Here is a 12,844-nt window from a genome sequence, read left to right as displayed (position 1 = left end):
TAATATATATATATATATATATATATATATATATATATATATATATATATATATATTGGTTCTTATGAAGGTTTTTGACTAATGCACCTCTCTCATTTGAATATTTATTACAATCTAAGCACAGTTGCTCTACTGTTTCCATTTGTCTGCAATAATTGCTATTTCTTGTAGCATGTTTGTTAATTATTTTAACTGTGCTATTTAATCCTGTATGCTAAAATCTTGATATAATGTTCTCTTCTTTTTTCTATGAAACTTCCATTTGAATATTATAAAAATATTTAGCCTTGACTTCTCTATCCCATTGTCCTTGCCATTTCTTCTTAGCATGTATTTTAACAATGTCTTAACCTAATTTTTGCTCATTTTAACATTTAAATCTAAAATGTTTTCCTTTGCTGCACTTTTAGCAAATTTGTCAGCCAGCTCGTTACCCTCAATGCTAGTATGTGCAGGAACCCACATTAGCTTGATCTCTGTGAAATTTCTTTTATCTTGAAAACTAAATCAATTATTTCTAGTATAATAATTCCTCTTGAATCCGAATGCATGTATTGAATACTTGATAATGTGCTACTTGAGTCTAAACAAACTAAAATCTTCCTCGTTCTGACTTCTTCTACACAGTTTAATGCCATTAGGTCTCTTGTATAAACTGCTAATTTAGCTGTTATTCTTTATTTCTCATAATATTTAAATCTGGAATTACAAATGACATACTCGATTGTAACTATTCCATCTTTCAAACGTATTATTTAAAAACCAGCTATGCGTACTCTGATTGGTCAGCATCAAAGACGGAGCGCTTTACGTAAGATATTTCCTTATATGGCAGCGTCGCCACGCCCCACTGGTCAGTATAAAATACTCCGGCAGAAGCTGCGCTGTATGGTTTCACTGTTTAGTTGGATAAACGCGGATTTGATGGAAAAATTCAAAATGACCAAAAGAACCACTTCTCTCCTGTTTAAGGCGCTGGTGGATATGGAGGATGGAAAACTTTTAAAGGCTGTGCGTGGAAACTCCAGAAGAGCACACTTTAGGTGCGTCCGACTTCTTCCACTCGAGATGCGTTTACTCACTCTGCTCCACCTAAATATTTTTCCCTTAAGTGTTTCTATTTAATTAGATTAAATGTTTTTTTCTTATTTAATTAGAAAGTGCATGAAGAGCTTAAATATACCTGAGCCTTTCTTCAATTAAAGGTGTGCATTTGCTGTCATTAGACAATCTTTCATGTTCGCAAATTAAAGCGAGTGTTTTTGGATTGGGGTATACTCATTGAATAAGAAATTTCAAAGTAGGGAGAATGTGCTCAGAAATATAATTTCTCCTACTTTAGGCACTTGGGATCCTGTGGAATCCTGGCGGAAAGGAGGACCAGCCTTCAGCTCTGCCCTGCCACCCCCATGAGGACAACCAGGCGCACTTTCATCAACCTGGCTGCTCCCATCAGCACCCGCAGGATGGAGTACACCGAGTCCAGGATATTAGAGTAAATGGCTCAATTTAAAATCAAACAGTTTAAAAGATAAAAAAAAAAAAAAACATAATAATGGTCTCACTGATCCCATCATATATTACCTTCTAACTGTAGAGCAAAAACATCACAAAATATTCTAAAATATAGGAAAATATATGAAAGCTATATAATTTGATTGGGTAAGTGTGTTATGTGCATGTGTGTTCAGGTACACTCCAGAAGAAATGTACAACGTAGTGGCCAATGTGGAAGAGTACAAGTATTTTGTTCCCTGGTGCAAGAAGTCTCGAATGACGAAGGGACCGAATGGGGACATCCGGGCAGAGCTTGAAATTGGTTTTCCTCCCATCACTGAGCGATATACATCTAAGCTCACTTTTGTTCCTAACCACCAAGTCAGAGTAAGTCCTTAGACCAGCGGATGAAAGAGTTCATTCCTTGGCATGAGTTCAAACACTAATTAAAAAAACAAGCCCTAGAAAAGCTTTTATCTTTCAAATAAAGTAATTTGGACTCTTCTGTTGCTGGGATTCCTACAGTTTACAAGTTTGAGACTGTCCTGTGTGTTTAAATGGGTTTCATTTTTTTAAAGCTATATTAATTCATTTTAATAGTTCTACTGGGTATAGTGATTTAACTTTTAGCATTGACACATTATTTGTTTCTGAAACAGGGTGTGTGCTCTGATGGATCCCTCTTCAGCCATCTTGAAACAGTGTGGAGGTTTTCGCCTGGAGCCAAAGACCTACCAGGCTCCTGCAAAGTGGATTTCTTTGTAAGCAATTGTTTTGGATTAAATTAATTATTGACTTTGAGATTTAAACAAAGACTAAAAATACCTACTATGTCTATAAATCTAAAATGGCTCAGGATGTTGATTTGAATACATTTAGAGATCAGATTGCAGTCCTAGGATTCCTATTTTTGACCCTTTCTTTACGGTTGTGAATGGATTACTGGCTGAGAGGAAGTGTTTAATGAAATCTCATTATGCTCTAAATTTAGTCTTGTGCAGAATGCTGGTGTTGTGTAAGGATGGGATAGCAGGAAATGTAGCATATTAAGGAGCTGCTGACAGGAGTTTAACCCTAATGTTGGTATGGATTACACCAAGATTAATCAGAAACTAGTTTGGTTTCAGCTCAACGTGTTAATAATGGAGGCTCTTTTTTTGCTCTGATCTTCTGGCTGACTTCTGAACTTTCAAAGCCTTAATATTAAAAATGCCCTGGCTGTTGATTTTTGCGATCATTTATAATTTTTAACTGATTAACTTTGGGCTTTTCCTGTCTTCTGCAGGTGTCCTTTGAGTTCAAATCTCTGCTGCACTCTCAGTTGGCCTGCGTGTTCTTCGATGAAGTTGTGAAGCAAATGGTCAGTGCCTTCGAGTCCCAAGCAGCGACACTTTACAGAAACAAGCGAGTTGCTTCGTTGAGGAGTCGTGCAGCTCTGAGCAACCATCTCTGACCTCTTCAGTGACCTTATTCTGTCTGGCTTTTAATCAAAACCCAGCCATCGTGCTGCTTTAACTACAGTCAACACTTGACTCTTGTCTGAGACCTGTTCTCCTATTTACACACACCTGTACTTTATTGATATGTTAATGCAATGTACTCAACTATTTATTTTTTAGCCAAATTCTAATTTATTTACATTTCTGTACATTTTTATTTATTTTAACAACGATAAATGTATAGTTTAAATAAATCAAATAAAAGGCTTTTTTTCAAGGGGAATGCTTGGAGAACTGATTCTGATTTCTTATAGTGCAACTAAGTCCCTAATTTGGTGTCCAGCAACAGGTCAAAACGCAAAGCCAGAAAAGATCTAACATGCAGGTGATCGTATTTGTAATCTGTAACATCTAACTCATTGTTGGGTGAGCATACAAAGAATGGGGGAGGGACTGCTTACAGGAATAGTTGCACAATGACCTGAGGGGGCAGTTGACCTGTCCCTTCCAACTACTTATTCTGAGAACAGATAAGCAAGCTTAATGATGGGTTGGGTTTTGTTTCGGGAAATCTTTTCAAAGAATGTTCTCGTTATTTAGTGGGTGTGTCTTTAGTTTTGATATTAAAACAGCTTTTCAAGAGATTTAGTTTCTGAAAAAGTTACGACTTTGGACATTTTAATATATTTAGAGTAGTATAACTGAAATTGAGGCCTGACGGGTGTATAACAAGAGCCATACATGAAGTACTTCAGACTCTTCAGCCAAGGTGCTCTGTTTTCTTTGGACCTACAAGAAAAAATTTGACTTTGACCCATTCCTCTGGTTTATATGACCCACTGTGGGCTTAAAGTTGATTAACCTGTTTGCAAAATAACACAAGCACCTATAAAAGGTTGGAGACGTCTGCAGAGAGGAGCAGAAAAGCTACAAGTCTGAAGAAGGTTGTTGTTCTGATACTAGCGTTCGGCCTCTGTCAGTCTCATCCTAGAACTGATGAGGACAATGACAAAGTATCTCAGTGTGAAGGCTCAGCCAGCTGCTGTAACATCTGCTCTCCCACGTCTGTAACTCAAAAAATGGGAGAGCTGGGGGAGAAAGTTGCGAACTTATCAGAAAAAATAACTTTTCTGGAGACCAGGCTGCAACACGCTGAAAAAGAAGTCTTGGAGTTACGGAGTCTCACTGGAAGTAATACATTTATCAACCTTATGATGAAATATAATTCCTCCCTGTCCAATTCTCCAATGCATTTCTGGTACTCCGATGTTTTCAGGCACTCCTCAGGTGGTTTTCTCTGCAGCTCTCAGGAATTCTGGCTCTGGAAACACGGGACCTTTTAACACTGCTACCCCACTGCAGTATGCAAAGGTTTTCTCCAACACTGGCAATAGCTATAATCCTTCAACAGGTGTGTACAGCATTAGGAAGAAATGTAAACAAAGACAAGGAAAAAAACTATCAATGGATTGCATTCCTTACAGTTCTCCTAATCCTTATTTTGACAGGGATTTTCACAGCAATGATCAGTGGAATGTACTTCTTTCGGTTCTCAATGTTCAACAACCTGGCTCCTACTCCCAACTCGGTTGTGAGCCTCATGAAGAACAATGAGCGGCTGACGTCTGTGTGGGACACCAACGAGACTGACAGTAACGACATGGGCAGCAACGCCGTGGTCATCCCTCTGAAAGTGGGAGATAACGTGTACGTGCAGCTGGAGCGAAACAGGGTCGTCTATGATGACGGGATGAACTACAACACATTCAGCGGCTTCCTGCTTTTCCCCATGTGAGGCAAACAACACGCCTTCATGCCAGCATGATTCTTTATTTTACAGTAAAGTAAGTTTCTTTTATCCAAGTTCCAAATTAGTATGATATGTAGAAGATGTTTAAAAAATAAATCAGAATTACTTCACTTTGACCTGTGTGTGTACATTTGTGTGTTTCATCTGCATGCATACTGGATACTCGAGCAATATCCTGAGCAGGGGTTATAATAATAATATAATAATAGGGTTATTTTGTAGATGAGCTTTTAATTTTCAAAATAATTTTACAACTATAGAAAAAGGACTTAATTCCACACAGGATAGCTCCCAAACTGTGGCACAAGTACCCCAGGTGGTCCTCAGGCTGCCTTCAGTGGTCCTCAGAAGAGATTTTGGTCATAATTATTTCCAAGGTAAATACAAATTGTTCAGTAGAACCAAAAGGCATAAACAGGCAAACACATTTTTTCAGACAAGCTGAGCTTTGATTCATCAGAAGCTCCTTAAAGAGATGCACAGTAAAGAAATGTTTCTGAACTTCTAGTTCAACTGAACCCGACATATGATTTTATAGTACTGTGTACAGCTATCACCAAGTTTTATGTACAATGCAGCCATATTGGCTTTTGAGGTTGGGGTTGGAGAGAAAGCTTTGACTTTCCCACTGTGAGCTTTCTCAATTTCAAACTGGGTAATTTTAAATTCTCGATTAAAATAGAATATGCAATTACACCACATCCTTTAATGAATCATGCAGTACCAGTGCATAAAGTTGTTTTTATAACAAACAAACTGAAATATTCCAATGTTGTTCTACTATTTTAAATTGTCTATTAAGATGGTGGAAATTTTGGTATTTAGACCCACTGGGATACAGGATTACTTTTCCACTGTATCCTTCTCTCCAAAGCTTCATTTTCTGGAGATACCCAGTGGTAACTACTGTTTGAACGGGAGTTAATGCAAAACCTAAGGTTTTTGGAGCCCTAAAAGCATAAAATAAGCCAATAAATATTGTAAACGAGTGTTACATGCATGGATACAATGGCGGACAAGGTAAGCACTTACAGGTCCTTCTCAAAATATTAGCATATTGTGATAAAGTTCATTATTTTCCATAATGTAATGATGAAAATTTAACATTCATATATTTTAGATTCATTGCACACTAACTGAAATATTTCAGGTCTTTTATTGTCTTAATACGGATGATTTTGGCATACAGCTCATGAAAACCCAAAATTCCTATTTCACAAAATTAGCATATCATTAAAAGGGTCTCTAAACGAGCTATGAACCTAATCATCTGAATCAACGAGTTAACTCTAAACACCTGCAAAAGATTCCTGAGGCCTTTAAAACTCCCAGCCTGGTTCATCACTCAAAACCCCAATCATGGGTAAGACTGCCGACCTGACTGCTGTCCAGAAGGCCACTATTGACACCCTCAAGCAAGAGGGTAAGACACAGAAAGACATTTCTGAACGAATAGGCTGTTCCCAGAGTGCTGTATCAAGGCACCTCAGTGGGACGTCTGTGGGAAGGAAAAAGTGTGGCAGAAAACGCTGCACAACGAGAAGAGGTGACCGGACCCTGAGGAAGATTGTGGAGAAGGGCCGATTCCAGACCTTGGTGGACTGAGTCTGGAGTAGAAACATCCAGAGCCACCCTGCACAGGCGTGTGCAGGAAATGGACTACAGGTGCCGCAGTCCCCAGGTCAAGCCACTTTTGAACCAGAAACAGCGGCAGAAGCGCCTGACCTGGGCTACAGAGAAGCAGCACTGGACTGTTGCTCAGTGGTCCAAAGTACTTTTTTCGGATGAAAGCAAATTCTGCATGTCATTCGGAAATCAAGGTGCCAGAGTCTGGAGGAAGACTGGGGAGAAGGAAATGCCAAAATGCCAGAAGTCCAGTGTCAAGTACCCACAGTCAGTGATGGTCTGGGGTGCCGTGTCAGCTGCTGGTGTTGGTCCACTGTGTTTTATCAAGGGCAGGGTCAATGCAGCTAGCTATCAGGAGATTTTGGAGCACTTCATGCTTCCATCTGCTGAAAAGCTTTATGGAGATGAAGATTTCATTTTTCAGCACGACCTGGCACCTGCTCACAGTGCCAAAACCACTGGTAAATGGTTTACTGACCATGGTATCTCTGTGCTCAATTGGCCTGCCAACTCTCCTGACCTGAACCCCATAGAGAATCTGTGGGATATTGTGAAGAGAACGTTGAGAGACTCAAGACCCAACACTCTGGATGAGCTAAAGGCCGCTATCGAAGCATCCTGGGCCTCCATAAGACCTCAGCAGTGCCACAGGCTGATTGCCTCCATGCCACACCGCATTGAAGCAGTCATTTCTGCCAAAGGATTCCCGACCAAGTATTGAGTGCATAACTGTACATGATTATTTGAAGGTTGACGTTTTTTGTATTAAAAACACTTTTCTTTTATTGGTCGGATGAAATATGCTAATTTTGTGAGATAGGAATTTTGGGTTTTCATGAGCTGTATGCCAAAATCATCCGTATTAAGACAATAAAAGACCTGAAATATTTCAGTTAGTGTGCAACGAATCTAAAATATATGAATGTTAAATTTTCATCATTACATTATGGAAAATAATGAACTTTATCACAATATGCTAATATTTTGAGAAGGACCTGTATGTGTTACTTCTGTCTGCTGTTTATTAGACTGAAAAACAAAGTAAAGAGACACTTCAGCTTGCCTCTATTGCAAGCCCCTTTCCTTTAAAGTTTTTCTGTATAACTTTACAAATTAGTGACTAGCAGCTACGTTATTGTTGGCCTTGTCTTGCATCATATTGCACTGACTCCCAATGAAACCATAGCGTTTACCTTCCCCTTAAAGGAGTAGCAGCTATTTGTCTGAAAAGGCAGAGAGGTGATATTGAATCCATTTACCAAGTAAAAAAAAACCCAAGACATTTCACCAAGTTTTATTATAAAAATATTTCTGCACAATGTCTCCATGACTCTGCACAATGTTTGGCAGCATACAAATTTTCACAGGTTCTTGACAACCAAATGATGGGACAAACAGCAGCAAAGGTGGCACACTGTAGGACAAAAACTTAAGATGCATTTTATTTAAAACTAAATAAGAGTTTATTACATTCATTCTAGCAATATATTCAGACTTAAGACATTTTAAAAATGTTCCCCCAAAACCTTAAAGCAGATAATATGTCATCTTCACAATTTGATACCAACAGTTAAAATTAATCAATTTATCGACTAGTGCAGCTATGCTCCGTTGTTCACAATATGAGCTAAAACTACGTTTAAATCAGTGTATAAATGTATCTAAGCCGTATAAGGAAATATCACTTAGGCATCATGCTTTGTAACTATATTCAGGTACTTTATATAAACCGTGTATGTTATACTTTTCCAGTTGCACCACAAGCTTTATAGTACATTCCTCATTTGACCTCCCCACATCAGAGGATATTGTAACTGTACATATTCAAGGCACTCAAGATCATCATGTTTCGATAATTCCTCTTTGCATATAGCTAGATAGATATGATAGATTGACTATTATAGAACTGTTAGTTTAGCTCTGGAGAATATCTCCCCATGATCATTAGTTGCCCTGCAGGTGTAAACATTGGCGTCCTCTGGTCCAACGTTTGAAAGAATTAGGGTGCAGCGGCCATCGTCTTCATACTCTATCTGGGCTGTGGACGATTCTTCTACAGGTTCATCTCCGCACAGCCACACCACCTCTGGATCAGGATATCCTGCAGTAAAAAAACAACAAAAAAAATAAGAGGAGTGAGATATCTAGTGTTGGAGCGTTTTTTTACACCATGAAGTCAAATAAGAGCCATCCGGGGCTGAATACAGTAACAAGTAAATAGGTAGTCCAATTGTTTTTTTTTTTTCTTTTCTTTTTTATTAGTATATTAAAAAGAAACTGTTTAAAATAATGATTTTCTAACAAAGCTGCATCTGAAAAAATAATGTTGAAATTGCATAAATGAAGCAATAAAACGAAAAGATTTGAGTTACTCTCCTCTATCGCAGCTTTAAATCTGTAAATGTAGATTAAAAAGTTTCTGATCAGCTGGACAAGCTGACCTTGTCTTCTACACTTTGCTGGCTGAAAATTCTCTATGTAAATTACTTTCTTTTTAATTATACTTTAAATATAATGTATGATTATTAATTCAGCTTTTTTGGGTTAATGTGTATATACGTTTATTTTGGTTTTGTTTGTGTATATATGGACGTGGACCTGGTGTAAGGTTTGCTTTCAGTTCAGAGAAATATTACATATGTCAATTTTAATCCTAAATAACCTTTCTAGGGAACTTTGCCTTTACCTCTACTACAGAATATTTAGTAATCAAACAAAATATTCAGTTGTTCAAAAATGTTGAAAATGGTTTTTATTAGTGTTCACTTTTCAATTGTTACCTTTGTCTTCCAATCAATATTTCTTAAATGCAAGACTTCTATGTAGACTCCAGTTATCATCTTGCTGTGAGTTTTTGCATTGAAAGAAATTAAACATCTTTTCTTGGTTGTTAAGTCTCTTTTAGACTGAACTCACTCCTGTTGCTGGAAGTTCCAGCTTTAAAACTGGTTGTTGGAATTATGCAACCTTGACCTCTCCTTTCTTGTTGGTTTCACAATCAGGTGCACCTTAGATCATGAGACTAAAATACCAAACCTGTTGACCAGGTTGATGAATAGCAAAAAGACCAACAGGATGGACAAGTGGCTCTGGTTAACATAAATCTTAATGAACATACAGTCTTGACAGGTTTTGATCTACATAACTTGCTTTAATTTTAACCATTCTGAATTAACTTCAGCAGAAAGTCTATTCTTAATTTCAGTGCTAGCTGCTTTGTTTGAAAGGGGCAGGTGCATACCACTGAGGTGGCATGAGAGGCGGGCACAGGAGCCCTGAGTTACTTTCTGGTCCTCCAGGCTCTTGGCAAATTTAGGTGGTCCCTGCATCTTACGCTCCAAAGATTGCAGGGCATCCTCTGCTTCAGGGCTCAGTGGAAGGTCTAGGAGACAAAAGTAATAAATAATGTCATACAAATAAAGTAAAATAGCTCAGGTAAGATGAGGAAAGAACAGAAAGTGCCTCACCCTTTCCAGGGCTTGAGAGGACTGCAGTGCTATCACTTTTAGACAACAAAGCCATTCTCTTTAGGGCTAGCATGGCCTTGCCGGCTTTCTATAAGACACATTTTAATGAGACAACAAACCAACTCAGCTCCAGAGGACAAAATGCTCAAATATAGTGTACTACCTTCCACTTCTGCCTAGCTAAAAACTTCTTCATCTTCTCCTTCGACAGACTCTTTGTGGAAGATAGGTTTTCAGAGTCAAACTTCTCCATCCAGGGGTGGGCCAGGCCCTCTTCACAAGACATTCTCCGCCTTGTAGATGCAAGAAAGCTAGGTTAGAAGGTCAGAAAACAGTGTCTGTTGAAAGGTTTTGGTCATATGTCTGTACAATGACCTGGGGTTCTTATTTAGTAGAGAGCTGATGAAATTCTGGGCCTCCTCTGTGATATCTTCAAAGCTGTCTTCATCAAACTCCCATTGAGCTGCTGTGACCAAGGCCAGCGTCTCCGCATCACTGTTTCCCTGGAATGGAGACTCACCACTTAGCCTAAAACAGACAGATTGAGAAGAGTCTTTGCAAATTTTATTCCACTAGGTGGCAATGTCTGAGGTTTCAAAGGATATTTCATTCTGTTGGGCATTTGGAGTAAGAAGATCCCTTCAAAATCATACTTCAGTGTGATTTAGTATTCTTTATAGTTGAAAATCTTAAAACTATATTTTTACATCTACATGCCTCACAAAACTCTTCATAGCCTTTAAACAATTTCCCTTTTGTAATGTTACAACCACTGACTTTAATTAATTTTATTGGGATTTTTTGCCAACACAAGCTGCACATATTTGAGAAGCGGAATGAAAATAAATAGGAAACAGTTTAAAAATTTTTTGACAAATTAAAATCAGAAAGGTGTGTGGCGTTAATGTCTTCATCCCCCATAACTGTGTTTTTAGGAACGCCTTTGACCAGCTTCCCTATTCCAGCTGAGGAAAACCATCCCCACAGCATGATGTTGCCATCACCATGCATCACTGTGGGGATAATTTGTTCAAGTTATGGTGCAGCGTTAGCTTTCCTCCAGAAAGAGTGTTATTTCCTTCCACTTAATGATTATGCTTTATTTTATGTTGGTCTGTCACATAAAATCCCAGTGAAATACTTTGAAGTTTGTAGTTTAAACCTGAGAAAAGGAGGATTAGTTCTGAGGGGGTTACATTTTGGAAATAAAGTGAATAACTTTGTCAAAATATTCTTTTGATGCAGATGGGACAACAAGGTGACTCACAGGATGTAGCAGATGACGCCGATGCTCCACATGTCTGTAGCCAAACACACGGGTTCATAGTTGATAACTTCAGGTGCTACAAACTCAGGAGTGCCATGCATCACCTTCAGAGCTGTGTTGCCATCTGTGCAAATGTGAGATACAAAACTGAAGACGCATATCCAACACAATTGAGATGGATAAATATTAAAATAATTTTTCCTTGTTGTACCAAGTTTACTGGCTAATCCAAAGTCAATAATCTTTATGGAGGTGCCAGTGGTGTCTACACAAACAATATTTTCAGGTTTCAGATCCAGGTGAACAATGTTCTGCTGATGCATGAAGGCGATCCCCTCCAGAATCTGCTGCATGTAGCGCACACTGGCAGGCTCTGTGTGCTCAAAGTTGTCATCCACAATGCGCTCAAAGAGTTCCCCGCCTGCAATACTGCAGGAAGAAATACAACTCTGACATCTGGCAGACACCCAGGATTAAGTATTGCAATGAGTTTAACATAACGATACTTACAACTCCATTACCATGACCATCTCCGGTTTGTGATCATAAGCTCCCAGACACTGGACCAGTTTGGGGTGATGGAGGTGGTTCATCAGTTCGATTTCTTTGCGAGCAGCTTCCCTCTCTTTGGCCCGACGTCCTTTGTAAAACTTTCCCGCACACACAAGCCCTGTGTCCTTGTGGGTGAGCTTGAACACCAGGCCAAATTTTCCCCTGAAGGGGACAAATGTCAGTTCCACTTAAGAACTTTAGGGATGAAATGTGAGCCTTACAGAACATCTCAGCAGATAAAGGTGAGCAAGCTTATTACTCTGCAAAGCTGGTCAGTCATCCCTCATTTTGCTGATCTTGGGCCTGGAACCTTCCGAAGGTCTCAAGATTTTCTCTGGACCCCTTTTTAGTTTCTTATATTCCAGGCATTATTTTAGAAGAATATATTTTTTTAGTCCAGTCACTTTACTCTGACTTGTCAATCATCAAGGTATACAAAAAATAGATGATCTAATGTTTTATTTACATAGAATCAATCAGACCCCGAAGCACTTTATTACTGGCAGCTTATCACAAAAAGTTATTTTATTACCACTACTTTAATGAAAAATGTTACTTTTGGCATACATAAAATAGGATTTCTTGCACAAACAAGGTAAATTTCTTAAGAAGAGAAATCTTTGCATAAAGTGGATGGACAAACTGAAAGATGTTGCAGATTGTAGGTCCTTTGTCAGGTCTTAACTGGATTTTATTTCTGTTTATCAAAAACATGACTTTAAGACACTTTTTATGTTGTGTAGTATGTTTGAACCCTTAAACTGTTTTTGCCCAGTATTTTCATGTGCTGTCATGGTCAGGTAAGAGGACTGGATGGAAAATGAGAGAGAAACAAAGCCACATTCCCAAAAAGCAAACTTTGAGAAACCTTCAGGTAGTCTGAAGTTTGAGGTTACATTAAAAGATTACAAGAAAATCTGGCTTTATGGGAGTAAACCATAAGAAAAATTAGCTGTGGTTTAAAGCTTTTGAGCAGTGATGCTTGTGCTAAAAACCAAACCTGGATACTAAATGTATTTTTTCAGATAAGTGATTCCTCTTTGCTTCATCTGTCAAAGTGACATCTTATTTATTACTTACAGTAAAACATCATGATACCTTATGCCATAAACTCTTTTTCCTTTTTAGAGGAACATGTTTCTACAAGCTCACATTGCAATGACAGCTTCAGGCAGAACTTCCCCTC

General features: G+C 38.5%; 3 protein-coding genes across 3 annotated transcripts in view; 2 read left to right on the top strand and 1 right to left on the bottom strand.

The window, feature by feature from the left end:
- The first annotated feature begins 867 nt into the window (after window positions 1-867).
- Window positions 868-3,237, top strand: LOC124863210 (coenzyme Q-binding protein COQ10 homolog, mitochondrial-like). Its single transcript, XM_047357506.1, has 5 exons — window positions 868-1,043; window positions 1,343-1,495; window positions 1,692-1,884; window positions 2,157-2,258; window positions 2,783-3,237. The coding sequence occupies exons 1-5, from the start codon at window positions 889-891 to the stop codon at window positions 2,948-2,950; spliced, it is 771 nt and encodes a 256-aa protein (XP_047213462.1). The 5' UTR covers window positions 868-888; the 3' UTR covers window positions 2,951-3,237.
- A 578-nt stretch (window positions 3,238-3,815) lies between these two features.
- Window positions 3,816-4,862, top strand: LOC124863211 (complement C1q-like protein 2). The gene is made up of 3 exons (XM_047357507.1): window positions 3,816-4,127; window positions 4,213-4,347; window positions 4,445-4,862. The coding sequence occupies exons 1-3, from the start codon at window positions 4,016-4,018 to the stop codon at window positions 4,729-4,731; spliced, it is 534 nt and encodes a 177-aa protein (XP_047213463.1). The 5' UTR covers window positions 3,816-4,015; the 3' UTR covers window positions 4,732-4,862.
- Window positions 4,863-7,650: 2,788 nt separating this feature from the next.
- The window catches only part of LOC124863206 (myosin light chain kinase, smooth muscle-like), a 46,050-nt gene continuing 40,856 nt past the window's right edge, over window positions 7,651-12,844 (bottom strand). The window contains exons 15-22 of the mRNA XM_047357496.1: window positions 11,617-11,820; window positions 11,318-11,535; window positions 11,107-11,230; window positions 10,215-10,367; window positions 10,003-10,132; window positions 9,840-9,927; window positions 9,614-9,754; window positions 7,651-8,473 (exon numbers count right to left, since the gene is read on the bottom strand). Of these exons, the coding sequence (XP_047213452.1) occupies window positions 8,271-8,473; window positions 9,614-9,754; window positions 9,840-9,927; window positions 10,003-10,132; window positions 10,215-10,367; window positions 11,107-11,230; window positions 11,318-11,535; window positions 11,617-11,820 (1,261 nt within the window). The 3' untranslated portion in view covers window positions 7,651-8,270. The remainder of the gene's footprint in view (window positions 8,474-9,613; window positions 9,755-9,839; window positions 9,928-10,002; window positions 10,133-10,214; window positions 10,368-11,106; window positions 11,231-11,317; window positions 11,536-11,616; window positions 11,821-12,844) is intronic.

Source organism: Girardinichthys multiradiatus, chromosome X, assembly GCF_021462225.1.
Source record: "Girardinichthys multiradiatus isolate DD_20200921_A chromosome X, DD_fGirMul_XY1, whole genome shotgun sequence".
In the NCBI taxonomy this organism is placed as follows: Eukaryota; Metazoa; Chordata; class Actinopteri; order Cyprinodontiformes; family Goodeidae; genus Girardinichthys; species Girardinichthys multiradiatus.
This window is presented reverse-complemented; position numbering and strand designations above follow the sequence as displayed.